Source organism: Paramormyrops kingsleyae, chromosome 13 (genome assembly GCF_048594095.1).
Source record: "Paramormyrops kingsleyae isolate MSU_618 chromosome 13, PKINGS_0.4, whole genome shotgun sequence".
NCBI lineage: Eukaryota > Metazoa > Chordata > Actinopteri > Osteoglossiformes > Mormyridae > Paramormyrops > Paramormyrops kingsleyae.
The window spans coordinates 30,767,328-30,794,539 of record NC_132809.1 but is presented as its reverse complement, the minus strand read 5'-3'; the positions used below and the strand labels follow the sequence as shown (position 1 = coordinate 30,794,539).

The 27,212-nt window shown below is 45.2% G+C and overlaps 3 protein-coding genes across 6 annotated transcripts in view; all 3 read left to right on the top strand.

The window, feature by feature from the left end:
• The first annotated feature begins 66 nt into the window (after positions 1-66).
• herpud1 (homocysteine-inducible, endoplasmic reticulum stress-inducible, ubiquitin-like domain member 1) lies at positions 67-6,166 on the top strand. The gene is made up of 8 exons (XM_023827233.2): positions 67-462; positions 724-801; positions 1,146-1,223; positions 1,488-1,627; positions 1,918-2,025; positions 2,964-3,314; positions 4,510-4,612; positions 4,975-6,166. Exons 1-8 carry the CDS (start codon positions 307-309, stop codon positions 5,143-5,145), a joined length of 1,185 nt encoding a protein of 394 aa, XP_023683001.1. The 5' UTR covers positions 67-306; the 3' UTR covers positions 5,146-6,166.
• Positions 6,167-8,187: 2,021 nt separating this feature from the next.
• On the top strand, positions 8,188-17,109 carry cetp (cholesteryl ester transfer protein, plasma). The gene is made up of 16 exons (XM_023827077.2): positions 8,188-8,406; positions 9,465-9,576; positions 9,860-9,991; positions 10,438-10,508; positions 11,688-11,775; positions 12,130-12,199; positions 12,869-12,929; positions 13,014-13,105; positions 13,461-13,640; positions 13,766-13,816; positions 14,292-14,438; positions 14,554-14,642; positions 15,040-15,082; positions 15,160-15,223; positions 15,557-15,642; positions 16,267-17,109. The coding sequence occupies exons 1-16, from the start codon at positions 8,280-8,282 to the stop codon at positions 16,342-16,344; spliced, it is 1,491 nt and encodes a 496-aa protein (XP_023682845.1). The 5' UTR covers positions 8,188-8,279; the 3' UTR covers positions 16,345-17,109.
• Positions 17,110-19,918: 2,809 nt separating this feature from the next.
• Positions 19,919-27,212, top strand: part of LOC111851939 (copine-2-like) — a 39,318-nt gene continuing 32,024 nt past the window's right edge. For 2 of the 4 annotated variants that reach the window (XM_023827322.2, XM_023827319.2), the window contains exon 1: positions 19,919-20,174. Coding sequence is in view for 1 of the 4 variants with exons in the window: in XM_023827318.2 (XP_023683086.2) it covers positions 25,560-25,596 (37 nt within the window). In the remaining 3 variants the exon portion in view is untranslated. Of the gene's footprint in view, positions 20,175-21,819; positions 21,873-25,135; positions 25,597-27,212 lie in introns of those variants that run through there. The other 2 variants (XM_023827321.2, XM_023827318.2) reach the window with 2 other exon arrangements.

Sequence of the window (27,212 nt, the reverse complement as noted above, 5' to 3'; positions counted from 1 at the left end):
CGGCCACACAGTACTGGGGTACAATTCTTAGCCAATCACGGGCAGCCACACTTTATTTGGCAACAAACCTCCACGGACTTAACAGGCGACCTCAACTTTCTTACACACCTGTCAACGGGTAGAATTTAGTAGCTTGGCGTAGTATTGTGCATCACATTGTCTTTTAAATAAGGCAGTTAAACAAACGCGATAGTTTCATACGACGGGCAAAGCCTTTTGCGTTGATATTTCCTGTTTAAGCGGCAATTTTGCTTCGGCGTTGGGGTCAGATTTGTTTGGGTGGGGAAGTGAAAATCACTTTTTAAAATGGACGATTGCGATACTGCTGTACAAAAGATGCTCACGCTTATAATCAGATCGTCGAACCGATCGTGTGAAGATCAGACCATCGAAGGTGTTGGGGTCGACTGGACCATAAAGGAGCTGAAAACCCATTTGTCCGCGGTATACCCGAGCAACCCAGTAAGTAGCGGTGTCCCGTCCGTGTCTCGGCGTTTACCGGCCCCTCAGGAATAACAGCATTCGAAGAGGTTATTAGCCCTCGATGCGTCTTTTTGTTGTTAATATGAGTGGAGTTTAAGGCGGTAGTGGAGGGCTACTCGTCATGCTTTGCGTATTTTTTTGTAATTTCCATTTAAAACCGCAAGCTAAGGTAGTCTGTATGCTTTTGATAAATAATGATGATAACATAACGTAACCGTGCCTGTTGCATCATCGCGACAGCCTGAAAGGGACCAGAGGATCATCTACGCCGGAAAGCTGCTCCTGGATCACCAACACGTGTCTGACGTCTTCGGAAAGGTAACACGTTTGTTTATAAGTTAATGGATGTGCAGCAGACCAACGTTTTATGTTTGTTAAACCAAAAACTTCCAGCCGTCTTTACAAACGTGAAGCTAAGAACTTAAGGCTTCTCTTTGTAACGCTGGCTGACTGACACTAAATCTGATTTTAAGGTTACCAAAATAAACACGAACCAGTCTTATGTCACTATACCAGGTTGATCTTGGCCCATTCCTCTTTTTGAGCAGTGTTTCTCATACATCTCGCATACTTCTCTGTTTGAGCCATCATGAATGCTGCAGTCAATATACAGTATTCACTGCGACTGACATGTAAAACATCCGTCCTCGTTTCCCTTCTAGTTGGAGGCCACGCCCATCATTCATATGGTGTGTGCTTTCAGACCGCAGGCAGCTGGCCCGCCTGGACCCCAGCCCAAGGTAGGCCGGTTACATCCTTCTGGTATTAGCGTGTAATCAGTGTTTAGGTTCAGGTTCGCTGTGTGCTGAAGAGCTCACTCATGCTGGCCCATTGCCCCTCTGCTTGCCATCTCCGGAGGGCCCTGGTTTCTTCTCATTAAGATCCTGAGGTGGAGATTAAGACTCTGAAGCTCCGCAGTTTGATGTGAATGGTGTAGATGACTCTGTCCCTCCTCGCTGTCCTGTGTCTCTGGTGGTAATGTCTCCTCTCCTGTCGCCACTCAGGTTGCAGCAGCGGAGCTGAATGGAGGGGGGTCCTCTTCCCCTGGTGATGGACTCACTCAGCAGAGCGCCACTGCCCCTCCCACCACGCTCGCTGATGATGGGCTGAGGAACAGGGGCCAGCCCCCAGCCAGAACCCCTGGGTGAGAGCCTTATCTGCACCAGCCTCTGACACCTGTGATAGAGGCACGATCTGGCCTCTTCTGTGGGCTCTCTTAAAATGCCTTCCCCCCCCATGAATGCAGACCCTGCATGGAGCAGGAGAAGACCTCTGGTTCCAGCAGGATGACTTTACACTGATTCTAAAACAGCCCTTTGTCAAACCACATAGCTGCCGTACTTGTGCGTGTTTCGCTCTGACACTGAAGCCCGTGGTCAGTTGCTGTGCTGTCATCTCTTGGCGGTGACTTTGAGCTCCTCTTTCCCCCTCCAGGTCTGGGTCACCGATGAATCAGCCGGTGTTCCCCACATACTCCCTGTACAGCCCCCAGCAGCTGCTCTGGCTTCAGCGAGTTTACGCTCAGCAGTACTACATGCAGTAGTAAGTACTCATTCATGTGCGCATAGCTGCTGTCACACGCTAGGTGGAAGTGCCGTTCGTGCTATTAAGAATTGCAGTCCGGCTTATTTGGCCAAGTATGTGCACACAGGGCCACACAGGGTTGTCAGTGGCTGTCACATGCAGTGGTACAGACAAGACAATGGTGACATACATTGTATATCAACAGAATTGTATATATGTAGTTGATAGATGGAAGCACAAGGACTGTTGAAGTACAGTTCATAGAAAATGCCGTAAGCGCAGTGAGTTATTTACAACAATGAGATTTCTTGCCAAGAGGGGGGTGATGGTGCAACTGACCCGTGACAGCTTGTGATTGCTTGTGAGAAGCTGTTCTCGTGCTTGACCTTGTGCGTTCTTCCGTGGGCTGTAGCGCTTACCTGAGAGGAGAAGTTCAGATGTTGTGGCCTGGGCCTGATGCCTTTTGATATCCCCTGATTGTTCTTATGTTGGACGTTTGGTCCTTCAATGGTCCTATTGGTTTCTTGGTGTGTTAGAAGTTGTTGGTCAGCTCCTGCTCCAGTCCTGCTTGCACGTGTACCTGGGCGTTCATTGGGTCAGCCAAGCTGCATATGTACCTAACTGACTCTGACATCATGTCTCTTTGCAGTTTGCCTCATTCGTATGTCGTTTTGGAGAAAAGCACCTGCTGATTATGTAACATGTTGTGTTAAAGGGGAATCTGCGCATGTAGGTCTGCTCTCTTGCTGTGTGTCAGGAAATTACTGCAGTCAAAAGTAGCACTTTCTGTTCCTGGTTAGATATCAAGTCTTCTTTTTTTTTTTTTTTTAACTTTGAAGAGTGAAACTGACTGCACCCTGTAAGGGACGTTTCTTCTACAGGAAGTGCATCTCAGGCATTCTTCCCATGTTGCATTTCTGCTTCTCTATATTAAGTTTTGGTTGTCCCTCCTACAGCCAAGCGGCCCTTGCAGCTGCGGCCTCTTCCAGCAGCCCTGTGGCCAGTGCCGCCAGTCGCGCTCTGCCTGTCGACCCCCAACCCGCTGCCGTCCCCGCGGCCCTGCCCAATCAGCCTGCCAACCAGAATGTCCCGGAGCCCCACCTCATCAACCCTGCGGGAGCCAATCAGAACTTGCGCATGAACGCCCAGGGTGGACCTGTGATGGAGGAGGATGATGGTGTGGAACACGATTGGCTGGAATGGGTGTACACGGCCGCCCGCTTCTCCGTCTTCCTGGGCATCATGTACTTCTACTCGAGCATCAGTCGCTTTGTCCTTGTGATGTGCAGCCTGGTCCTCATGTACCTGTGAGTGTTGCTTTGTACCTTCATCTCATACCTCAGTGATTGTGATTTGCTGAAGTGAGGCGCTAGTTCCTTTTGTGGGTGAGATTAAAGTGTCTCGCTACTCACTGATTGGTTATTTTAATTCGGCTTCCTTTGAGTTAAACCAGGAAGTCATGACGCTAAGTCTAATTCCCCCTGTCGCTGTGTAGATCCCCCCCCCCCCCCCCCCCCACGTTTTTTGTAGGTGATAATTATTCTCTTGCATGTAGGTGTCTGCAGTGCTGGTCCGTGGTCTGTTAGGAGCTTCTAAAGTACAGGCTGAAATGTTCTGGGAGTAGGCCTCAAACGGGAGCTGTTTGTTTTGGAAATAAGTAGTTTGTTCTTCCTCAAGCCGGAGACGGCATGTCCTTTTCTCGGTCTGGGTGAAGTCACGTGTCTCCCTGCTTATGTAGCCCTGCTCCTTAGTGCTTCAGCTTTCTGGGAATTTCACAATGTGTGAAGGGACGCCTGGTGTATGAGGGCCAGAAGCCCCCACCGGCTCAGATCTCATTTCTGTCCCCCCCCCCCTCAGGCCTACTTTCCACTGTGGGTCTTTGTGCATGTGCCGCGGTCCAGCTCAAGGACGAGCGGCCGTGCTTATCGGCCCGCCTGCATGCGGCGATGGTGCGTGCAGGCGGTATGTGGAAGAAGTTGGTCATTAACTCGCTTGCCACGTGGCGCTGATGCTGTGGCCTTGTACCAGTCTGCTTGGGTGACTTGTGATCCAAGGGTTCTGTGTTTGTTGAAAGTTGTGCCCTGATCTAAATTAAAACGAAAAAGTGCACTGCATTCTCAGGAAAAAAGGGTAAATATTTGTATCTTTGTTTGTCACTAGAGCAGTACCCTCGAGTCTGCTAATTGTACCCTAGCTGTAGGTAATTGTTTCTTTTTAAGATACAGAAATGGGCTCTGAGGAACATTTATTGGTACATTAATGCTGTTTGTACCTTTGGGATGTTCCTCACAGTCAATTTCTATACCTTAAAAGGTACAATTACAAGGGTACAGTCCCACTGACATGCAAAGGTAGGGATTTTTTTCCCCCTTTTTTTTTTTTTTAGAGTGTGTAATACTCAGAATAAAACTCCGCCCACCCAGGTCCCACCGTAATCTCATTGGTCCAGCCTCTGTCCTACTGTCAGTGGACATTACACGTCTCCCTCCCCTTGTCTTCTAGGCACACAGCTGGCTGGTTCCCATTCCGCCGGATGCCTGTGGTCCCTGGGCCACGTGAGCAGGCCCCAGAGCTGGTCCAGAACCAGGACAGAGACCCAGAGCTGGTAAAGGCAAACTCTGCTGTATGGGAGTTAAATATGGAGAATAGTCTACAGGGAAATAAGCAGAATTGACTATTTTGGCTAGATCTGTCCCATTTTGCAAAGTTGCGAGAAAAGTTTATTTATAATGCCACCCCCCCCCCCCATGAGTGACTTTTGAGGACTTTTACTTTGAAATGAAGGCATAGCTTCAGGTCAAGGTGAACTGCATTCATTGGATGATTTCCTCCCATGTTGACCATTAATACTGCTGGATACTTAAGCTGTTTGTTGTGTGCTGTAGGACCCCTCCTTTTCAGGTTAGGAGTCCATGTCCTGCTATGCTCCCCCCAGTTAAGGGTGTATCTCCGCCATCTTCCTCGCAGGTGCATGTCCCAGCGGGAGGGGCTGATGCAGAAGATGGGGATGGCAGAAGGCCCTCTGAGCCAGTGGTGTTGCAAGTCCCTCGTTTGTCCATCTTCCAGACGGCCTGGGTCTTCTTCAAGGCCTTTTTCGCCTCGCTGGTCCCCGAGGCCCCGCAGGGCATAGCGAACTGACCTTTGTATCAGCACTCCATGCCCGTGATCGGAAGGTCGCCAGTTCAAGTCCCATGGCTGCCCGAGTCATGGCACTCGAGCAAGGTCCTTAATCTGTGATTGCTCCACGGACCGGCTGACCCTGATTTCCAGAAATGTATGTTGCTTTGGATAAAAGAACCAACTGAATTTAACGTACTGTCACTCTTCTGTTAGAGACAGACTTCACTTTTAGCAGAGGGTGACTCCTGACTGTTCCTACAACTCGCAACACATTTTTGGACGAGGTTCTCCTGCCCCTCCAGCTTAACCCTTGGTACCGCGTCCCAGAATGCACCAGGAATTTCCTGTTCGGCCCACTGCAGGTGCTGTAAATCTGCATGGACCACTGCAGGTACTGTAAATCTGCATGGACCACTGCAGGTGCTGTAAATCTGCATGGACCACTGCAGGTGCTGTAAATCTGCATGGACCACTGCAGGTACTGTAAATCTGCATGGACCACTGCAGGTACTGTAAATCTGCATGGGACTCCAAAGGCTTACAGGAGCGCACAGCCGTCTGTCCTCATTTTATGTTTTATTTCCTCCAGCACGCCTTAGGCGTCGCTAAAACGAGCACCGCTCTGAAAACGCCTGTCCTGATTGGAGGCCTTTGACCACTTTCCCGCCAGCTTCTGTTTTCTAACTGTTAAGAAACTGCGTTGGACCACAAGCGGTCGATTTGCGTCTCTCGGACAAAGCGTTTTGTCGGCATGCTGTTTGGGTTAATTATGTAAAAATTGCTATAAATCCTTGATTAATTTTCTTAAATTCTGTACGTTTTATTTAAATTATGACCCTTTTATGTTGTAATCAGAATTTGTGTACAGTATAATTCCTTTTGGGATGATTTTCTTTTGTAAACGTAAACACATACACTAAGTGTACTTCTGTTCTAGCCTGTGCCTGCCTATCGGGCTGTTCATTTATTTACATTGTACCATATGTATCTGATTCTGTAAGTGTATATTAAATATTTAACAGCTTATGTATGTCTTAAACGTTTGTGCAGAATGTTTCATTATTCTTGGATAAGAACACGATGTTCTTGTTGTCATTCTGAAGTTTACTTAAGGGTGTAAGTACACGGCCTGCACGGGTCTTGTGGGTCTTGGCCTCTCCTGGTTTGGTTCTAACTAGTCTAAGCATTCATCTTCCAGCTAAGTTTTTACTTGAGACCCCCCCCCCTCCCCCAGGACTACTCTGCTGGGGGGGGGTGTACTCTTTGGAGTAAAAAAGCAAACTGCCAGCTAACTATACAATCCATCAGAAGTCTCCCCCTTACTGAGCAACGTCCATGTCTACTTGGGAGGTGGAAAGACTATCATGTTTCTGTTGTTCCTCCCCAGCGAGCTTGGAGAGGTGCCTGCATTTCTTCGTTCACTCCTGGGGAGGGTCAGAGCTGCCTCCCTACTGTCAGTCAGTTGAAACTTCTGACTGGAAGATCAACATGGCGTCTACTGCGAGGTGCGGCAGCTTATGCAGGGAATGCGAGTTGTGCTCCAGTGCCTTTGGTATCACATGCCAAACGTCCTGTGATCGCACTGCTGCGCATTTCCTTTGGTTTGCATGCAGCCGCTAGACACCTCTGTCGATGTGGTGCTGGTGTAGCAGTGCATCTTGGGAAAGACTCATTCCCACATATGCTGCACACTGTCACATTATCATCCACATGTACTTTGTGTCCCTACCCAGCACCTGTAACATAACCCAGTTTAGTGTCCTGTACCTGCTGCAAAACCTTGGCCCTTATACTGCCAGGGATGTGGTTGTGTGCTCACAGCCTGTGAGTTATGCGTACCTTTGGTTAGTATTTTTCAACAGAGTCCTAAGGGAGCCCCAGACAGTTGATATTTTTGCTCCCTCTTAGTGCACAGCACACCTGAATCAAGCAATGGAGACACGGAATGCCTGGTACGGTTGTGCTCAGAGCTGGGAGGGAGCAGAAATGTGCACTGTCTGGGGCCCCTGAGGACCGGGTTGAGAATCACTAGATTAGATCATGTACAGCATCTTGAGTATACATTCCTATTATCATTGAATGTACAGTGTTGCTAGGCAGCGCTAGACATTCCGAGGGATTGATCCTCACTGGATTCCCTTCCTCGGTGTTTAAGCTGCTTCCTCCCGTTCTGGCTCCAAGGGGCCTGTGTCACCCTGACCCTAACCCCACTGTGGCAGCAGCGTTCAGCACTGCCGGCTGTTTGCCTCCCTGCCTCTTGCATAATTTCCTCTGAAGCCCTCGGAGGAGGCAGAGAAGTCTTAAGGAGGCCGGATGAACAGCTGGGATGTGCGGACCATGAACTCTGCACACCATTTTCACTGTGGAAAAAGACACCGTGCTTCGCCGTGGTGAAATACCATGCCTGTGCGCAGGCAAAGTCGAATTTCACATCCAAACCCACAATTACAATTAGTAACAGAAATGAATTGATAAATATTTTGAAACTAATGGTTTATTTGAAACCTTTTTTCCTACTTTCAAATATTTCACCAGGATGTTAGGAAACTTTGCAAGAAAACAGCTTAACTTTGTGACCTGATCAAATCTCATTAATTTTTTTTATGATAATATTTGTTAAATCCAATAATGTGAAACTTGTTTAGCTTTCATTTAACCCTGTTCGTGTCTCCTGAGCCAGCACAGCTGAGGTAAGCAGGCTGGGATATGATGGGCTCAATGCGAGAGGCTGATTTGGATCATTCTAAAGGTTAGTTCTTGTGAATGTTGGTATGTATTTGAAGTGAATTGAGAAGTTTTCCAGTATGGGGAAGTAAAACAGTCCAGAAATTGTTTAGGGGCTTTTCCATAATGTATGTGTGTCTGAGAGCTATTGGACGTTTCTGAGGGGGGTGGGGTCTTGGTCGATCCTACATCCAACCCCTCCCCCCCCCAAAAAAACCTTAGGCCCCCAACCCCCACTAGTCTCTGAAGCCCTGTATGGATGATTCAAAGCAGCACCCCCACCCCCGACACCCACCCCGATGAGGACGGCCCCACATGCTGAGCCCTGCCCCCCCCTCCTAACTGCATACAGCCCGGCTTGCCCCGAGGCACAGGATCTCTCGAGCGGTCGGACGGATCACACAGGCAAAGACAGTCCAGCTGCTGCTATGGGGTTCTCCACTCTGCTCCTGTTCCTCAGCCTCACTGGGCTTTCCTGGTCATGCCTGGACCCCAACTCTGCATACAGGATCACCGGTGCCGTGTGCCGGCTCACTTACCCAGCAGCACTGGCGTGTAAGTACAGCCTGCTGAGCTCTCCGACTACAGATCTATGTGTCTCTACAGATCTATGTGTGTCTCCATTCCCCTGTCTGTCTCACTCTGTGCCGGTATATAACACCATCTACCTGTAGGGGTCTCCCTTATCTACAATACTAATGTATGTAATATTCCATGTAACTAACATGCTAGCTACCATGTGTTATCACACCTGGTTCCTCAGCTTAGGACAGCCCCTCCCATTGTGGGTTTCGGAGCTTCAGTTCTTTGACCACTGTTATTAAAATAGTTCTTGTCTAGCCTCGTCTGTTTTGCCTATTTAACTACTTCCTGGGGGCTCTTGCTGAGGTGTTCCTGTCATGCTATCTGGTTTGGAGCAGACTAGTATATTTCATTGAATTATGAAAATGTCATTGTTGACACACCACAACAAAATGTGTCCTTTGCATTTAATCCATATGTGACATAGCAGGGGGAAGCTATTGTTTAGCACCTGGGGAGCAGGGCTTGGGGGCAGGACCTTGCTCAGGGTACCTCAGCGGTACTGTGCACGTGAGGGATTCAAACCAGCAACCTTCCAAACCATTAGGCCCCACAGTCAGGTAATTGTTCAACCTAATACTAATCAAATAATAAAATTAATTGTTTAGTAATAAACTTTATGTGACAAATAGGCACGCCTGAGTGTGAGAATACATTATGGGTTGGCCTCTAACATATTAAAGAAATTATTTTTTCACGTGCTTCTCAAAACAAGGGACTTCTCTGAATTCTGTTCACCCAGTAACCCAGTATCAGTGACTGTCCTTGGGGCTTGTATTACGGTGAAAAATTACTGCCCCTTTTATCATCTGCTGCTTTATAAGAATTGACCTGGAAAAGGGTGAAATGTAACCCAACCCGATGGCCTGTGAGAATACGCCGGTGCACCGGTGCGGTTTAACAGGGTACCGCCTTGCCGAATGCAGCGGGTCCTGTGAGCGGCGGGCAGCACGGTTCCCACTGACGAGGATGGTGACCTCCTTGGTGTCCGGTTACTGAAGGCAGACCTACACACTGCGCTGTCTCCACAGTGAACGAGAAGACCACCAGTGTGATTGAGGCTGCGTTCCAGCACGCCCGCTACCCCAACATGGCCGGAGAGTCCTCCTTCTTCTTGGGGAAGGTGCATTACAATCTCAGCAAGTGAGTTGGACTTCCATGGTCCCAAAAGGTGCTTGAAGACATACATGTGTAAAGACGTCCACTTCCAGTTTACTTAAGAGTAATTGATGTAGTGGCCAACATTCTCCTCATATTCAAAAATGTTTTTTTTACATTTCGTTTGATCTAAAGTAACAGTAGCGATAGATTTGATAACAATGTTATTTTTCAACACACATTACTGCTGACATTGTGAAGATTTCCCACCTTGCCTTTTGCAATGGAGACTCTAACCCCTGTTTGTAACCCTTAAATTGCACCGCAGCCTGGAAATCCACGATCTGTCCATTGGGGGGAGCAGGGTGGAGCTCAAGGAGAACGATCACATCGGACTCTCCATCTCCAACGTCTCTGCCGTCTTCCAGGGAACCATCCTCTATGGATATGGAAGCTGGCTGTAAGTCTTTTTGCTGTTCGCTCCATCTCAAAATATCTTCGTTGTCATCTTATATTGTTGTCATCAAAATATCTTCTATTTGTTGTCATTTTATATGGTGTATGAGCCATACAATTTCAATCTTGTCATGGTGCAAGAAACAGCAACAAACTGAATCTAAACATGTAAGGCATTTAAACATGACATATTGAGATATGGATGTACAACACCCAACTAGCCTTGCATGTGAACTTTTTACATTGTTCAGTTTGATAAACTGCTCCATGGTGTTTAAAGTTTCACCAGAGGGAAGTTAGCTGCCCATTTCAGTGACCTGGAGAAGCACAGGGCATAAGGCCCTAGTGCCCTTGAATGCAACACCAGTCACTTAATTATTAACCTTAATTTTAAAATGCTATTCAATAAAAAGTGTACACCAGAAAAAAAAATTCACCTCTGTTCAACAGCATAGGCTTTGGACATTCGGTGGATTTTGAGATTGAATCCAACATTGATCTGGTTGTCAACCCCAGGCTCCGTGAGTACACCCCTACCTGCCAGTGCTCTCAGCCGACCCTCATGCACGCGTTTTTGGTTTAATTAAACACAGGCATCCCATAATGGCATAATATGAGACATAATGATTTCTGGGAGGTGGTTGAGGGACAGCCAGGAGAGGGGGTGCTGGCTATACTTGAGAGGTGTTCAGTAACACAGTAGACCTATATCACAGTATTTTCGTTCGAAAATACACCAATCCCCTGCTCATTGAGTTTTGTCAGGAAATACCAGAATAGCGTTGATTTTTAAAAATACCATCAAAATACCGTATACCACTGTATGGACAGATGGTATGACTGCATTAAAAATGAGAGCGTTAAAAAATTTGGTGGGGGGCAGGGGGGGGGAGGTATGGGCACTAAAATTTGCGGACTGGCTTTTGATTTATTCATTTTGTTGTTTGTTGTTCTCAGAAATTCAATTAACAACAAAGTTTTCTTGTGGTGGTAAAATTTACCGAGCAGGTGAGGTGGGGTTGTGGCGTAAAGCTTTTGCCTTGTTAATTTTACCACCGCTGAATAGCGGAATGACAATTTTTGAGGACATTTCAGGTCATTACGAATTTTCGTTTTACAGGGTGGCTTGAGGAAACTGATTAATATTCTTGAGAGAAGCTACCGGATTGACCTGTGAACTGTATGTATGGCATTCACTGGCCAATCAGATAGTGCTTCTCTTATGTATATTAACGAATGCTCCCAAACCACCCGGTAAAATGAAAATTCACCGCACCACCCGGCGGGGGTGTCAGGGAGTTGCTGGGAGACTCGCACAACTTCCGGGAGCGATGGGATGTCTGTTAATGTATGATGCTCAAACAGTGAGTCTAGTTGAATATACTACTGTGTATGAATGGGATGTATACAGCTTTAGATTTAAATTCTGCACGTTAAAATGCTTCCGCCGGCTCCTCCTGACCAGTCTCTGTGAGGCTTGTTGATTAAGGACAGAAATAAAGTGCTGTGTTGGCAATGAACATTCTGGGAAATTAACAATTAACAATGTTTCATGTGAAAACATTTGCAATTATCTCAGTTCAACAATGCTTTGTGGGAACCCAACTCGCGTGAATCGCCTAGCGCTGTATGACTGTGCGCTATGACACAGCACTCTCTGGTGGCGACTCGCTCATACTCGCCCCCCCCCCCCCCCTCAGACTGTGGGAATGGAAAAGTGGCTGCTGACACGTCTGATTGCTACCTCACCTTCCACAAGCTGCAGCTCCTTCTACAGGGAGACCGAGAGTGGGTAGCCGAAATGAACCCCCCCCCCATATCCCCCATTGTGTGAACTTTATAACCTTGTGTTCCAGTACAAAGATTCCATAACAGATACTGGTGATTTCACAGATATTAATAGTGAGCGTTATGTCTGTGGTCTGTCCACACCAGCAGCATAGTGCAGAACTCGTCACCAATGTCGAGCTTTAATAGATTTGGCTATGACAAATTAGTATTTTATATGATATTTTAAAATACTGTGCTGCCATGGATAAACTTGATGTTCAGCAGATGAATAATTTGAATGAATATTTAATATCTGTGACATGGGTAATTTTGGTCTTCTAAAGCCAGTGATTTTTATTTGCTTGTATACAGGCCAGGGTGGCTCAAACGGCTCTTCACAGATTTTGTCACATTCACAGTCAAGATGGTCGTTAAGAGCCAGGTTAGTATTATGGGATGGCAGATGGCGATCGGTTCAAATGTGGTGATGGGCATCCTTAACCATTGTCTTGTATGGTTCAGAAAATGGAGTGAAACTGCTGAAAATATTGCATTTCCAGGAATATCCAAGTGGGGGTAAACTCTGAACTAGTGTGTGATGTACTGTGTTGGTGAAATGCTGGTGCCACCTGATGGTTGGTTTTGGAGCCACATATCCACACGCTGGAGGTTAAGAGGACTGCTGTTTGTACAGACGCTCCTCTACTTACGAATGAGATACTTTCCGAATGGGCGTTCGGAACTTGAATTGTTCGTAAGTCATTTTTCAACATCATTTTAAGGGCATACGCAAGTACAAAGAACTAGGATGCTGGGAGTTCGCACGCTACGCTGCTGCGCGGCGGGAGTAGCGGCCAGAAGTCATACTAGGTGGGATTGGCGGGAAGAAAAAAAAATTAATGTTGCGGACAGGAAACAGGAGCCCAATGAACACAATTTGGGCTTACAGTCCTCTTTGTTCGTATGTCTGAAAGTTCGTAAGTTGAAAGTTCGTAAGTTGAAAGTTCGTAAGTAGAGGAGCGCCTTTATTTGTACTGTGAACACGCTTGTTACAAACCACCGGCTACTAGGGAAGAGTAACATTTCTGTGTCCTTGTTTTTTTTATTTCAGATCTGTAAAGAGATTAATAAGCTTGCTGATATACTTGCTGACTTTATACAACATACTGCAGGTTTGTCTTGGATCAGTGATGATCTGTCAGGCCGTGCTAAATGTGTGGCGTTGAGTAAGTCATGCTCTTCAATAAATCTTGCAGAAAACTTCCTGAGTGATGGCGATATAGGTGTGGATATCTCAGTCACTGCTCCCCCAGTCATCACATCCAATTACATAGAGTCTTATCACAAGGTACCCCCCCCCCCCACACCATCCAATAACAGGCCGTGATACTGCAGCACAGCCAAAACAGCATTTGTCATTTGAATGGAAAGCATTCTTACTCGGATAAGTGGGACATAATGGATGGATGGATGGATGGATGGCATTCTGACATCCTCAGCTGCATAAATTTCACTGTCTGGTTGTTTTTCTGATACATTTATGTTTATGACTAGATAAGTGGTTGAATCTTTTACATCTTGTTAATTTAATGTGGCTTGTATGTGTGGTACGTTGTTTGGCATGCATTCCGTGATAAGATGCCTCATTAATTTGTTGTGTTCTGATGTCATGAGCTGCATGACCCTTTTCCCATGATGCCTAGGGAGTAACCCACTACCACAACATGACGGCGGTCATCAATGCCTCTGTGTTCACCCCTGCCCGGCTGACAGAGGACCGCATGCTGTACTTCTGGTTCTCAGATGATCTCCTGGAGCCTCTGGTTAAAGTCGCTCATCTCGACGGCCGCTATGAATGCAGCATTACCGGCCCTGAACTCCTGGTGTGTGTGTGTGTGTGTGTGTGTGTGCGTGCTGCCACACTCTGAGCAGATACATTACTGCAGTGTTTCCCAATCGGCCCTACTTCTGTGTTACACTTTCATTCTATTTCTGAATATTATTTCAGGATCTTTTCAAAGTGGACCTCTCTACAGCCAAGCCAGCTCTTCTGGAAGAGGTACATTTATTTGGTGAAGGTTATTAAGGTCTTGCTTAATGATCTAAATTCTGATGCCGGCTAAAACCTGAATTATGTGATATATATTTGTGTTCCTTGATGCCTTGGAGTCCGTGTGGCCAGATATGAGGTAGTGAAATGGCATCAATGGATTTAGTTTGTACTTTACATTTCTCTTTTTGAATGATCACTTATCCCTTAGTAATAAAGCCCACTTCATTCTGATTGGACTGATCACTTTGTTTAAACGTGACCAAATTTGTAAGATTCAGGAGGTAGGAAGTCCAAGCTGTGCTCTTTATCTAACAGCTCCCATCCTTGGTTGAACGCGGCTCTATTTGTCATTTTTGGGGCTACCAAAAAAGAGGTTCTCATGATAACCTTGTGCAGTGAGGATAACAGTGTATTTTGTTTTTCCTGCTTTATTTTGACAGCCAGTAACAGGAGTCACCGGTGTGTCTGTTGTGTCTTTAAGCTGTTGTCCACAGAGGCACCGGAGCTAAAGGTGCGCAGTGTGACCGACCCCCATCTCTGGACGACCGCCCAGGGCACGTTTGTGCGAGGGACTGCCTCAGTGGAACTGACCGGGGGCCTCGGCACCCCCCCACTCTCCTTTAAGGCGGTAACCCCCCCCCCCCCGCAAACATTCCCAGCTTCCACATGACATGGGCACTGGGGAAATCAAATGTGATTGGTTCATGTGACTTAAATCAACTGTAAATTTTTCCCTCTTTTAGGAAGTGAAGGTGCTCGTGACAGCTTCCTACGCTGACAAAAAACTGATCCTGAGAGTCAAATGTCCCCAGAGCGCCCCCAGAGAGCAGTGGTATAAAGTCAAACTTAAATACTAGCATTACCCATACAGAAATGACTATGGCTCAGTAGGGGGTTACAGAAGACTTTCTAATATAGTCTAGATCAGGGTTTCTCAACCTTTCCAAGTGCAAGACCCCTCTATTCATCACTTATGCCATATTTCATTTACTTGGTATCTTTCTTGGCCGGCAACCGGGTTTTCATCTGTGCAGCAGCACATTACGGTCCAGACCACACTTCCCTGCCATGGCCAGAGGCCACTCGCGTTGAGAAACCCAGGTCTAGATATTTAAGAGTAAACAAAAACGAACATAAAACGAAACGCAGCAGACGATGCCACAGCTCAGCATCCAGCATCCGACTGTTTGAAAAATCACCCAGTAAAATGTTGTTTATCTCTTTGAAAGCATTTCCATCCTGGAGCAGTCAGTCTCACCCAAAACCCTCCAGGTAACCCTTTGCATGATGGGAAGTCGGCGGAAGGTCTCCGTCCTTTTATCTGTCTAACCCATATTTCCTGGCTCCAGGATGGCCAACTGGAGTACTTAAGAGAGGCTGTTGAAAAGATAGGCATCCCAAAAATCACTTCCTGTGAGTTTTTGTGTTTGTCCCACTTTCTCCAGATATGATCTGTCATTTAATCAATAGTAATCATCTCGAAGATTAACTTAAACTGCAGAAGTTTGTGCTGGACGTCGGTAGTCGATCTTTTCTCTGACTTCTGTGTGATTACATTTATCATCTCAGAAAGTACTGGTGTTTATGTAAAGTGTAATTAAAGTATAAATAAAGCCTCTGGATTTTGAATCTTACTGCTTATGTTGACGGGAGGCATAAAGCCGTGTCTTAAGTCTGACTCTTCTCAATCCAGTGCTCACTGCCGCCGCTGTGTGTTTACTGACTGGGCTGTATATTTTTCCCCAGACCTGGAGACGGGGATCACTGTCCTAATGAACAAACAAGGGCTGGATCTGTTTGATATCATCAACCCTGTTGTGTTACCCCAGGAGGTAACGTAACCCTTGGTTAACTTCACCCATTTTTCAATAAGCCATTAAATCTCAGGCTTCAGCATTTTCTGTTTGCAGTGTAAGAAGCTCTTTACCACATAATGCAGAGTGATTGTGTGGGTGTGTGTGCATGCGTGTGTGTGTGTGTGGATTAGGTTTATATTGCATTGTGGGGACCAAATGTACCCCACAATGTGATAAAAACCTCTTATTTTGACGTTATGGGGACCATTTTTCAGGTCCCCACAAAGATCTGTCAATGCAATCAATATACTAAAAATGCCAAAAGTCTTGTATTTTGTATGGTTACTTATGGTTAAGGCTGGGGCTGGGTGGGGGTTAAGGTCGTCATGTTGGGATTAGAGTTTTCCCCATAGAAATGAATGGAGAAGTCCCCACAAAGATATAATTACACGTGTGTCTGTGTGTTTATTCAGTTACTGCATTATTTAAATAGCTATTGATGTGAGAGATAAGGCAACAAAAAGAATCATCATATGAACTGGATAATTTTGCTTCTGATTTGATATTTTATTAGTTCCCATTGGGTGAAATTAGGCAGTGACTGACAGCAGGCAATTTCTGGCACAGTGAAGCTCCGTCTCGCTCTTTCCATCTGTGCAGGGCTATGTCGTGGTGCAGGTGGACTTTGGATTCCCTCATCATTTGCTTGTTGACTTCCTTAAGAAGACACTTGAGTGACAGGAAGTGCAGTGCACTGTAAGAACTCGCGTCACACATCTATCACAGTGACTCAACATTGACCCAATTTGTACAACTATACATTTTACTGGATGCACTCAGGTTAAGTGTCTTGCGAAACAGCACAGCCCTTGGGACTCAAACATATCCATGTCCTTATTATGCCGCGCTGTGCTGTGCTGTGCAATCAAATCCCAGACAAGGGCCATTTTGGAGGTGTGGTAACATATTCAGTTATCACTTGATCCGCCATAGAACAGGTTTGCAGAGCCTGTCTCTTGTGTTGTGTATGTATATATTGATATTACTCTTATCCTGGAAGTATTCTATACTCCAGATACTCGTGTTAGGTTTATGAGATTTTGAGTTGCTTTGGGCCTCATTGTCCGTAATATTGACATGACTGTTTAACAAACTTCCTAATGATTTCCAAGAAATAAAGTACTCTTAAATGCTAAAATGTACATTTCTGTGACCACTAGACATGGAATTCCATTTTTGAACAATACTGCTATTTTAAACAATGTAGCACTGACTGTTGTCACAGTGACATAGTAAAATGGTAAAAGTCAAAAAAGCTTTGATAGCCCAAGTTGTTGGCAAAGGAGCAATGGCAGCAACACTGATTATTTAAAAGTTAAATTTGGAACCATTGAAATCTTTTGAAATGAGTGTGTTTAAGGGCTGTCAAAACCTGTATACTGTTATTATTCATTGTACAAGTGCATTTTGTGACTCACTATTAAATTCACTAGCCACCTTCAACACCAGTGAGTCTTTACTTATCTCTGAAGGTGACATTATGCATTGGTGATCTGAAATTCTTTACCATCAGATGAGTTATGAAAGCTGTGTTCAATTTTATATTTAAAGAAGTTGAAGAATGTTAAACTGGGCCTTGCTGTCTAACTGTACTCTGCTCAAATGAATACTTTTAAATACAAAATGCAGCTTAACAAAAATGGTTTCTAATCAGTTTATTCTATATTGCTGCACACCACACTGAGCACTTTCAGCTTTATCGTCGTAATTGTTGATCACAGCCTGTGTTTTCTTTTATGTACACTTTTTGGAAACGTATTAGTGTCACGCTCTGGGGGTTTCTGACATGGGGGCGAGGCGTGGTGCAGGCAGGGAAGGAAGGTGGACGATCCACTGACCACTACAGGGGTTTATTAAGAGAACTGAAAACACTCGGAGCACTACTAAAACAAACAGACCACGAGGAATCAAAAGCAAAATAGGAAAAACAAAGGCTAACTACCAAAGGTCAGGGCAACAAGGAGCAGGCAGGGAACCAAAAACCAAACACAGTCAACAAGAACATCAGCAACAGCACCATAAACAACAACAATGACTCCACCAGGAACAGAACAGGATCAGGAACTTTAATACAGAGGGCTAACAAGAGTAACGCAGGACAGGTGAAAACACTTAACAAGGGCTGGTAAAACAGGCAACAGGTGAAAGTAATAAAACTAAACCATGAAACTCAAACTAGGAAACAGAATCTAACAATGGGGGAATAAAAAACAGGTGAAACACAACCACGGGCACAAAGCAAAAAACCAAAACCGAATACAAATCACAAAACACAAGAACTAGAAAACTGATACAAATGAAACACTAGGGAACACAATCTACAAAATACAAAAACAGAGGAAGCAAGATTTAAACACACAACTGAAGGGATTACAGGCAGCCACATGCTTAGCTCATTGAGCTATGCAGCCATCAGGGGAGCAGGGGAAACACTAAAGACTGACAACGGGGAGGATAGGATGGCCAGTGACACCTGCTGGCCAAACAGGGAGAGGACATGAAAGACTGGGACAAATGAGTGCAGACCCTGACAATTAATTGTATGCTCAGGTTCTTACTCTCCGATTATAACAGTTCTGCATGAAAAAATGTGATTATTTAATTGACTACTTATGTCTGAACATCTGAATGCGATTTATTTTAATTTCTCATTCGCGTTTCCGATTTATCTTTCTTAATATGACAAAACATCTGAAAGAATGATTGCATGTAGGCATGTAGGATCGCGATTTTGAGACAGCGTTCACTTATATAAGAATCATATATATAAGAATGACGCGAGTCACCCCTCAGACGTGCCTGACATTTTTGCATCTGACCATATTTTAAAACGTTTTCGTTGTTTTCGCATGTAGGCCTAAATGATTTTCACCTGATTCATTATTTCGAGTATTGTTATACATTTTGAACGCTAGATGGCAGCCCACCTACAGAAACATATACGGCCATAACGAGAAGAGGAAGATTAGCTGCCTAACCACAGACGCGCAACACATTGCTGCAAAAATACACTTTCGCGGTTTCCCCAGGGCTGCGTCTGCTTTTCTCAGAGCCTTTTCATATATACAAAAATCGTTTCTATGTTCTCGTTCTTAGCAAGACTATGAAACCTTGTATATTTTCATGTGTAAAATGCAAGTAATTACAAATTAACTTTATTCAGGCTATACTGCTGTCAAATAGTTTTTTGTGCATTTGAACTGGACCACATTAGAGCGTAGAAACCAGTAATGTTATCCGTAAAATTTCTGTTCACTTTTTGTTTCCATTAGCACGGGGTTCCGTTTTATCCTGTGCATTTGTAATAATCAAATTCTTAAATGCGCGCCACAGTATTTCATTCTTGTATGTCATTCAACATTTACAAAAGAAAATGTGAAACGTGATAACATCCTTGGATACAGACGGGAGTGTTTAAGATAAAACTGATTCGCCGTTTGGGACTTTGGGTTAATTAAGGTTGTTTGTTAGGCTCATTCTAAGCTGTACACTTATGTGTCCCCGTTTTAAAAACAATACCTTTGGGGTCGGTTTTTTTTTTGTTTGTTTGTTTTTTTAAATCCTCTTTATGCGTCTAAACATTAACGCTTGGTTGCCGATCTGCCTTTGATGCAGGGGCCCCTGAGGTGAGTTAGCGCAGGTACTGAGGGAAGCTGAAATAACGGCGTCGGCAGCTCATTCTCGAAGTAAAGGTGAAATCGGTGCATTTTTTCCCGCTGATAGAAATACCGAGAGTCCAAGGTCTACTGAAGGTCGCCAACTCATGGTTACGCACCAGTAATCTGTAGGCACACGACGGTGAATTTCAGTTTTGACTTCTTTGGTCTGCTGTGCTTATGTCCCCGATGGCAGCTGCTGGGCAGAAATACGATGACTGCAAAATAAGTTCATTTATGGGGATTAAACAAAGTTATGGATAAAATGATATACATTCAAAAAATTAAAAGTATTTTATGGTTAATTGCTTATATAGGTTGTCAGACTAATATAAGATGAACTGGTTGGTGGCCTTAGCAGTTTTGCTTAGTGCAATTCGAGATATGCATTCGATAAATTACGACCTAGATATTAATTAAAGTGAATAATCTGGAACAATTTTGAATTTTCAATCATTTATCAGCTTTTACAATGTTGTCAAACAGGATCAGAGCAAGTCTCCGCAATATTAAGGCAGGTCCCCTGATGTACCAAACATCGGCGCATAGAGAGACAGACAGAATGCAGGCTGGTGCGTGATTGACTTGCCATAGTTGGGCGGAGTTCTTGGAGGCTGAAGTCCGCGGATGCTGATATCACTTTCACTTCACTGCCTGGCAGTAATGCCTCTTGTACATAACGGTGCTGTAGTGGTTCTTTCCCACGCCGCGCTGTAATACTGTACCGATCTCCGCGCGCACTCTTGTTGGATACAATGCAAACAAAGACGCCAAACGTTTAGTTACGAAAGATTCTCACTACAAAACTCGAAGGAAAGCAACTTGCGACGGTACATCGCTCCACTGCCGAGGGTAAGTAATACGGGAAACTGCCGAAGAAAAGATGCGGTTATTACCAACATCTTGTCATTTACACCCGCTTGGCTCTGCTCGCTATCGTACTCTTAGAAGATAGAGTGGGGAGGCTTTAAATAGATCGATACATATATACATTAAAAATTAAATTAGACCCTGAGAAAAAAAAACTCGTTTAAATGTAATATTGCATGACATCACAAGTTGGAATGTATGCGGCACCCATCCGTTGACCCTAATTAATATTTATTCGTTTTAAGCATTATTTCACCAGCTGTGTGTAAACAGAGACTTGAAAGACAGTTGACAGCAGCTTCTTGAAGTGGGTTTTCTACGTCCTCACACCTGCTGTGCGCGCACTGCTCCTCTACTGTGCTGCATCTGCAAGAACGAAGCAGTTTTACGTAACATGCGTTTTTACGCTTTGACTGACTGCTCAGAATCGCCGTGGTTTTTGGGTTTTTTTGCGTGCCACGTGCGTGGCACTTATAGTAATATCATTTTGCGTTCGTCACTTCCCTGCCGGTGAAACGCGTTATGAAACACACACCTTAATTTGTCATATATGTCACGGTTAGGTTAAGCGGGTTTCACAGTTTGGTGTGGCGTGCGCAAAGTAAAGTCACATGGTTAAAAGATACCAGACCACTCCGTGTCCATAAATCCCTGACTTACAAATAGGTTTGTGGGCAAAACTGCTACCAAATCTCGATATTTACGATATTTTCTGATTCGCTTTTTTCAATTTCTGCCCTTAAGTTACAGTGGCTTACAGGCTGACAGATCACTGAGTAGTTCCGACGTGATTCGGACCCCTGTTCGCTTTCCTCCTGCAGTTCCCGTCGTACTTGCACTCATGCGCGGCTTCTGCTGCGGCGTCAGGTCAGCGGTGCAACGCGGATCAAATGTGAGCTCGGTCACCGGTAACGAGAGCAACGGTACCAGAAGCGCAGGTGTCCTGCGGGCACGACCTAGTGACGGATGGTCGGAGCTCAGCTTTTGAAATTTACTGTTATACGACTTCTGGACATGGAGCCGCATGATTTGACGCATGACCTCTTGCGGTTTCATGTAGGACGGCCAGTAATCAGCATCCCTCCCCTTAAAAAACCTGGTTTACTCCTGGCTGCCACACCGGTTACAGCTGGATGGGTTGAACTCATTTGGGTTTCATCCCGTTTAAATGCAGTGCGTGGCTCCCTCTAAAGAAGGCGTCCACAGCCACGGTAGTAGCAGTAGATCCCCCCTTTAAGAAGTAAAATAAGAGATAAGATACACTGTATTGATCCCGGGGAAATCTTTAAAAAGTGCATAATACAGTGCAGGTGCTACAACTGAGGTAGAAACATTTTTATATAGATCAACTAAAGCAGGAACCGTTTACGAGTGTGTCCCTGGCACCGCGCCTTCACGGACACAGACATGATGGCATTCCGCCACTGTAAGGCAGATTCCCTGGAGCGGCGGAGCTCTTCTCAGAATCACCCCCCCCCCCTTCAGTGCCTGCGTGCGTCCGCGGTCCCGGGCAACAGGTGGCAGCTCGGGGCGCGCGGGAGAGCATGAGGGTGGCGTCGCAGGCGCTGCCATTGTCACCTCCTACACCTTGTTCGGCTGGCCCCGGCTGTCATGCTGCTCTAGCCGTGATCTCCGTTAGCACCCTGTGCATCTTGGAATGAGAACATCAACAGCATGTCGGTAGCTGTCTGCCGGGGAGTGCTGGCTTTTCTTTTCTCAGTATCTGTCGGGCGGTCGGGGGGCATGTACTGTATTGCGGTTTTAACTTGACTTGCTTAAAAATAGTGGAAAGCCTTTGATTTGCCGGTATCGTACAGTGGATATGTATCCTTTTACATGAAGGTTGCGGGTCTTTTCTGCCAGTAGTATACTTAACTACATAAATGGGTAATAGGCCTACCTATGAATTTGCACCAATAAATAAATGCATGAAAATGAAAAAATTGCTGACTGTGTCACCATTGCCACGAAGGCATGGAAGTACCAGTCTCCAGTGGAGGGGGTCAAGGCTCTGTATGACCTATGGGGAGAAGGGAATTGAAGAGTACCTTGCTTAGGGTCACATTATTACCGTGATATTTCTCTCTAAATGAGACTTTTAGCTTGCTGTTGTTTGTGTCCAGTGTGTCTGTTTATCACTGTTTTATTAATAGAGCTGTCGCGATTACTCCATTAAACTCTATTACTCGATTATTTAAAATGATCGATTAAAATTTTCCTTCTCGGTTACTCGGTAATATGGCTGAAGGAAGACGGCGCATGAGGATCCAAATAAAGAGCGAAAGCATCAGTTGTATATGGAAGCATTTTACATTAAAAGTGAATGAAAATGCAGTCGCTTGTCAGTATTGCAAAACAGAACTTAAATATCACCACAGTGCAATGCAAATTGATCTTAAAAGAAGACATTCATATTCGACGGAGACACCTATAATGCGAGGTTAGATATAGATCTGTGCCATTTAGCCTCTCGGAGTAGCCTAGCCGGTCTTTATCATAACCATGGGCGTAACTTTGGCTGGAACATTGAGGGTGGGAGTTGAGGTCTCCACCCATTACGGGTTAAACATGATTATTGGGGGGGGGGGTTGTATTAGCTGGTTTTCATTTACTGGGAGGGCTACAACCCCCCCGTAATTTACGCCCATGATCATCACTCTTACTTAAATCATTTTGCTGAATTTACGATCTCCGTTACCCGCGTCATCTTACATAACACGGTGCATGACCGTATAATACTTTTGAAGAGCTTATTGTGTGTTTTTGAGTAGGGTCGACCCATATTGAAAAAAGTTCACATTGCGATATTAAGAGTTTTAAAGGTATAAAAGTTTTTGCTATATTTATGAATTCAAAATTAACCAAACAGAACTTACCTACCAACAAAGTCTGTCAAATTAGTTGATGCAATTGCCGTTAGTTGTGCCAACAGACACAAAGAAGTGCTGACAAATCACTACATATACTAGGTAATGTTGAAAAGAGGAGCCATCCTTAAAATTGCAAACCTTTCCAAATTCTGCTACCTATTACTGACCAAAATATTTTTTAGCGCTACCTCTGGTTTGAAGCGTTGAAATGAACACAGCACACTATCGCGTTCCTTGCCACGTGACCACTGGATGCGCATAAAATGCCATATCAAAATAAACGTCGCACGTTGTGCAAGCCTGTAGTACTGAGGGAGGCACAGTATCGCCACATTGTCTGTGTGCAGTCTGCATGTTCACTTTGTGTGTGCGGTGCTTTCTCCGGTTTCTTTCCACTAACATATAACTTAATGTAAATGAACCTCAGTGACTAAATTGACCGTAGGTGTGACTGAGCGTGCATGCTGCAAAATTTCGTTGTTTCCTGTCTCGCGCCAACTGCCACGCATTTATTATGTTATATTATATTATATTATATTATATTATATTAAACGATTACTCGAGGAATTGTCAGATTAACCGGTAGATTACTGATATAATCACTAGTGACAGCTCTATTTATTAATTTGGTAATTGTTGTAATTTATGTTTTTAATGAATCTAAAAATCTGGAAATACTGATCATCACTAATTTATATACTTAAAGAGCTACTTTCCAGGAGTCTTTGACTGATCAGCTGACTTACAAGAGGCCAACGGGCATTTATTTTTGCCATTTTATTAGCTGGAGCTCCTTTTTTGTTTGTTTATATGAGCCAACTTACTTGTGGAAATTCGTGCCTCTGTGGCAATATGATTAAGGTCCAAACAGGGGGCTCATGTATTGAAACTGTAGGTGTTTAAGATGAAAACACATTTCTGAAAAATCCGTGCAAGATGGTGAGACTTCCCAGAGAGGAGAAGCTGATTCAGGCTAATGATTAACAGCGATAGTGTTTAGTATTCAGGCATGCAAACCCCCTCCCTGCTCCTGCTTGTGTTTGCTTAACTATCTCAGCAAACCTGACAAAATAAACAACTTCTATTTACTGTGTCATCATGTAGCAGAAATATTTTGTTTGTCATCATCTTCACCTGTTTCTTAGCTTTGACAGTGTGTGGCCGGCGTCGTTAATTACTGTGACGCGGGAGTCAGAGCAGTAGCTATGCGCGGCATGTTCATACCTGCGTGTTTATGCCTGTTTTTGTGTGCGTGTGATTCATGTACAGAAGGATCGTCACCTTTCCAGGAACGTGAAAGCTTCTGAGGCCTTCCCCCCCCCCGAAGAGTGTGTGTGTGCAGCCAACTCCTTTATTTCTCCATTTCCTGACCTAAAATCAGGAATCTGTGGCTCTGACTTGTAGACCACAGCTTTGAGGATGCAGATCAGTCTTTGTCATCCTCAAGCATCAGTCAGGGGGTGATGACTATAGCAATTAACTGTTCATGTCAATTGAAACACAGACTCTGACCGTAATAGCAGGGTCATGGAGCTCCGTGGTCCAGAACGTGCACCCCCATCTCAGACATGCACGCAGAACGTGTCATCTACATCTTACCTCTGGGTATGCATTCTTATTATTTTTTGTTTGAGACCTGTTCCCTAGTGGAGATCACTTTGCGTGTATTTAAAGACTGCCTACGAGCTCCGGTCTAATCCTCCCGGAGGATCAGTCACGGAACCTTCTAGAACACTGCTCTGACTTGCATCGCCGAAAAGAGTTCTCATAAATTTAGCACCTGCTCCGAGAGACAAACTTGAAAATGAATGCAATAATAAAAAGCTTAGCGTTTCATTGGTCTGGGCCGAAATTGATCTCATAAAGTTAGACGCTCCAGGGCAGTGTGGAGCACAGCCTCACACCGTCCTGCCAGCCCTCGGTCGCTGCAACCCAGCTGGTCTCTTTCCACCAAATCACATTTAAATGTACCTGGTAAGACTGGTGTGGGCTAATTACACGGCATGAGGCAGACCAGCTAAGTGATGGTTACTTGTCCCTAAGTATCTCATGACCTGCAGTTTCCACTCGAGGGGGCCAGGGTTTTTTTTTCATGGGTCACACTGGCGTGTTCGTCTGGCGAACAGTTTCCATCGCGTCAGGTTCTGAGACCAGAGGCGCATTTTGCCATTCGTGCCTATTAGCGATTAGCGTAGCCAGAAAGTGCCACTTATGGATAAGAGGGAGTGGTTGTACGTATAAATATCAGTTCAGGAGACTCTGGATCTCACCTAAGTAGGGGAGTTTCAAGCTATTGAGAAGACCAGGGGCTAAGTGAAGTTATCTGGGGCTTGGCTTTTTTTAAAGGAAGGAAGACTGACATTGGGGCTAAAATACTCGGGGCTAAATTACTCGGGGCTAGGCTTAAAATACATATATATAGCCCCGAGTGATTGGAGCTAACAACGCCCATGCACCTAAGTGTGGGGTCGTACGAGGGAGCAGCCCTGTAACCCTCATGTTTGATGGACTGAGGCATTGCCTGGGGACATGGGGTAAGCTGTCTTCACGTTTACATGGAGCTTTGGGGGGGGGGGGAGGGGGGGCGACAGTTTGTTTGTGGAGGAGCTGCACACCATGTCCTAAAAACCTCCCATGTTCCTGAAAATAACAAGCAACTTAAGCCTTGGTGTAATAGGAAGTGAGAGGAAGGGAGGGTATATTTTTATGTTTGTTAATAGCCAGCAGTAAAACTGTACACCTGAATATGAATGGAATATGATGGGGATGTATGTTTCAGGAAATTGAGTGTTTCGCATTGTTTCAGGTCAAATAAAATTATAACTGGATGTGAAATTTAAAAAAAAAGTGTTTTCCTGTGACCACTGGTGGTTTTTGTATGAACAAAGTTAACCTTTGCTGCTAGAACTGTATTGAAATAAATGTATATATTTAGCTAAAGATGAATTTAGACATTCCGTGCTGGTCGCCGGGGAGACAGCTATGTCATGAAGGCGGCCTTGGCGTTTGAGAGCGGCAAGTCAGTGAGCTTTACAGACCGTCCTTCTGCCGATGGTGATGAACGGTACCGATGCAATGACAGCGGTCATGTGAAGCAAGTGCGAGAGGGGGAAGTTCACACCCCTTCCCTGCCTGTGCTAATGGGGGGGGGCAGGAGGGTGTCATATAGAGAGTGTGGGGGGGGGCATCTCGCCTGTCTGGGCCTGTACTCTGGCTGCCCAGGGGTCCTGTGGCGGTCCACCTGTGACGACACAGATGATGATGCTGGATTTGGCAGCATTGGGCTGCCTTCAGGCGTCTGAGGTTCAGACTATTCTCCCACAGTCTGCTCTGTGGGTTACTGCCCATCTTGGCAGCGGTGCTGTAGATGCCTGTATCGCTCTGCTGGGAGCCTTTCTCTTTCTATATGTGTCCCGCTGTGATAAAGCTGCACGGCTAATCGTTTGCTCTCCACCGGATAAGAACGTGTGCCACCGTTTGATGTTAGGAGCAGAAGCCTTCAGTACCCAAGAAGAAAGGAAAATAGGTTCTTGCGGCTGTGAAACACAGCGACGGCGTGGTCAAGAAACAAGCACTTCTACTGGCCTGTAATTAATAATTAAGATGGTAAGGCATGTTTGCTGCGTGTTAGGAGGGGGTGCCCAGAAGCAATGGTGCAGCCTTTTGCACGTTTACACTATGCTCGTTTAAGTTATTGAACAGTGTGTCTTCCCAAAATATCCCAAGGGTGCAAATAAAATCAGCCCAATCCTCTTTTTTGTTCCTTTTGGGTCTGTTTCCCGTCAAAAAAGAGCCAGATTTTTCGCACTGGCTTGTTATTCTGTTAACTTTCAGCCATTGCTGTCAGTGTATGCTTGTAGGACACGGGTCAGGGGGTAGAGTCTGCTGCAATAAAGGACCTACATAATGGGGAACACTGACCCCTTGTTCGTTGCTTAGCAACAAGAAGCTTTGCCTTGTTCCTGGTATCCTGATGCGTTGCAGTTCTCAGAATTTTTCTTGTTACTGGTGACATTTTACTGGGTTCATTTCCTAAGTGGCAGGAGGACAATGAGATTCGATGTCTGGAGCTCTGCTCTTCTTTTAGATCTTGGTATTTTAATGTTTTAGTTAACAGTGAAACACCAGGTTTTGGTTAGAAGTTCATAGC

Bases quoted from the DNA above. Each gene is read 5' to 3' on its own strand.
- herpud1 (XM_023827233.2), top strand. From the start codon at position 307: ATGGACGATTGCGATACTGCTGTACAAAAGATGCTCACGCTTATAATC. The intron at 463-723 runs GTAAGTAGCGGT...TCATCGCGACAG, and splicing joins CGGTATACCCGAGCAACCCA to CCTGAAAGGGACCAGAGGAT. The intron at 4,613-4,974 runs GTAAAGGCAAAC...TCTTCCTCGCAG, and splicing joins AGGACAGAGACCCAGAGCTG to GTGCATGTCCCAGCGGGAGG.
- cetp (XM_023827077.2), top strand. From the start codon at position 8,280: ATGGGGTTCTCCACTCTGCTCCTGTTCCTCAGCCTCACTGGGCTTTCC. The intron at 9,992-10,437 runs GTAAGTCTTTTT...TCTGTTCAACAG, and splicing joins TATGGATATGGAAGCTGGCT to CATAGGCTTTGGACATTCGG. The intron at 13,106-13,460 runs GTACCCCCCCCC...CATGATGCCTAG, and splicing joins ACATAGAGTCTTATCACAAG to GGAGTAACCCACTACCACAA.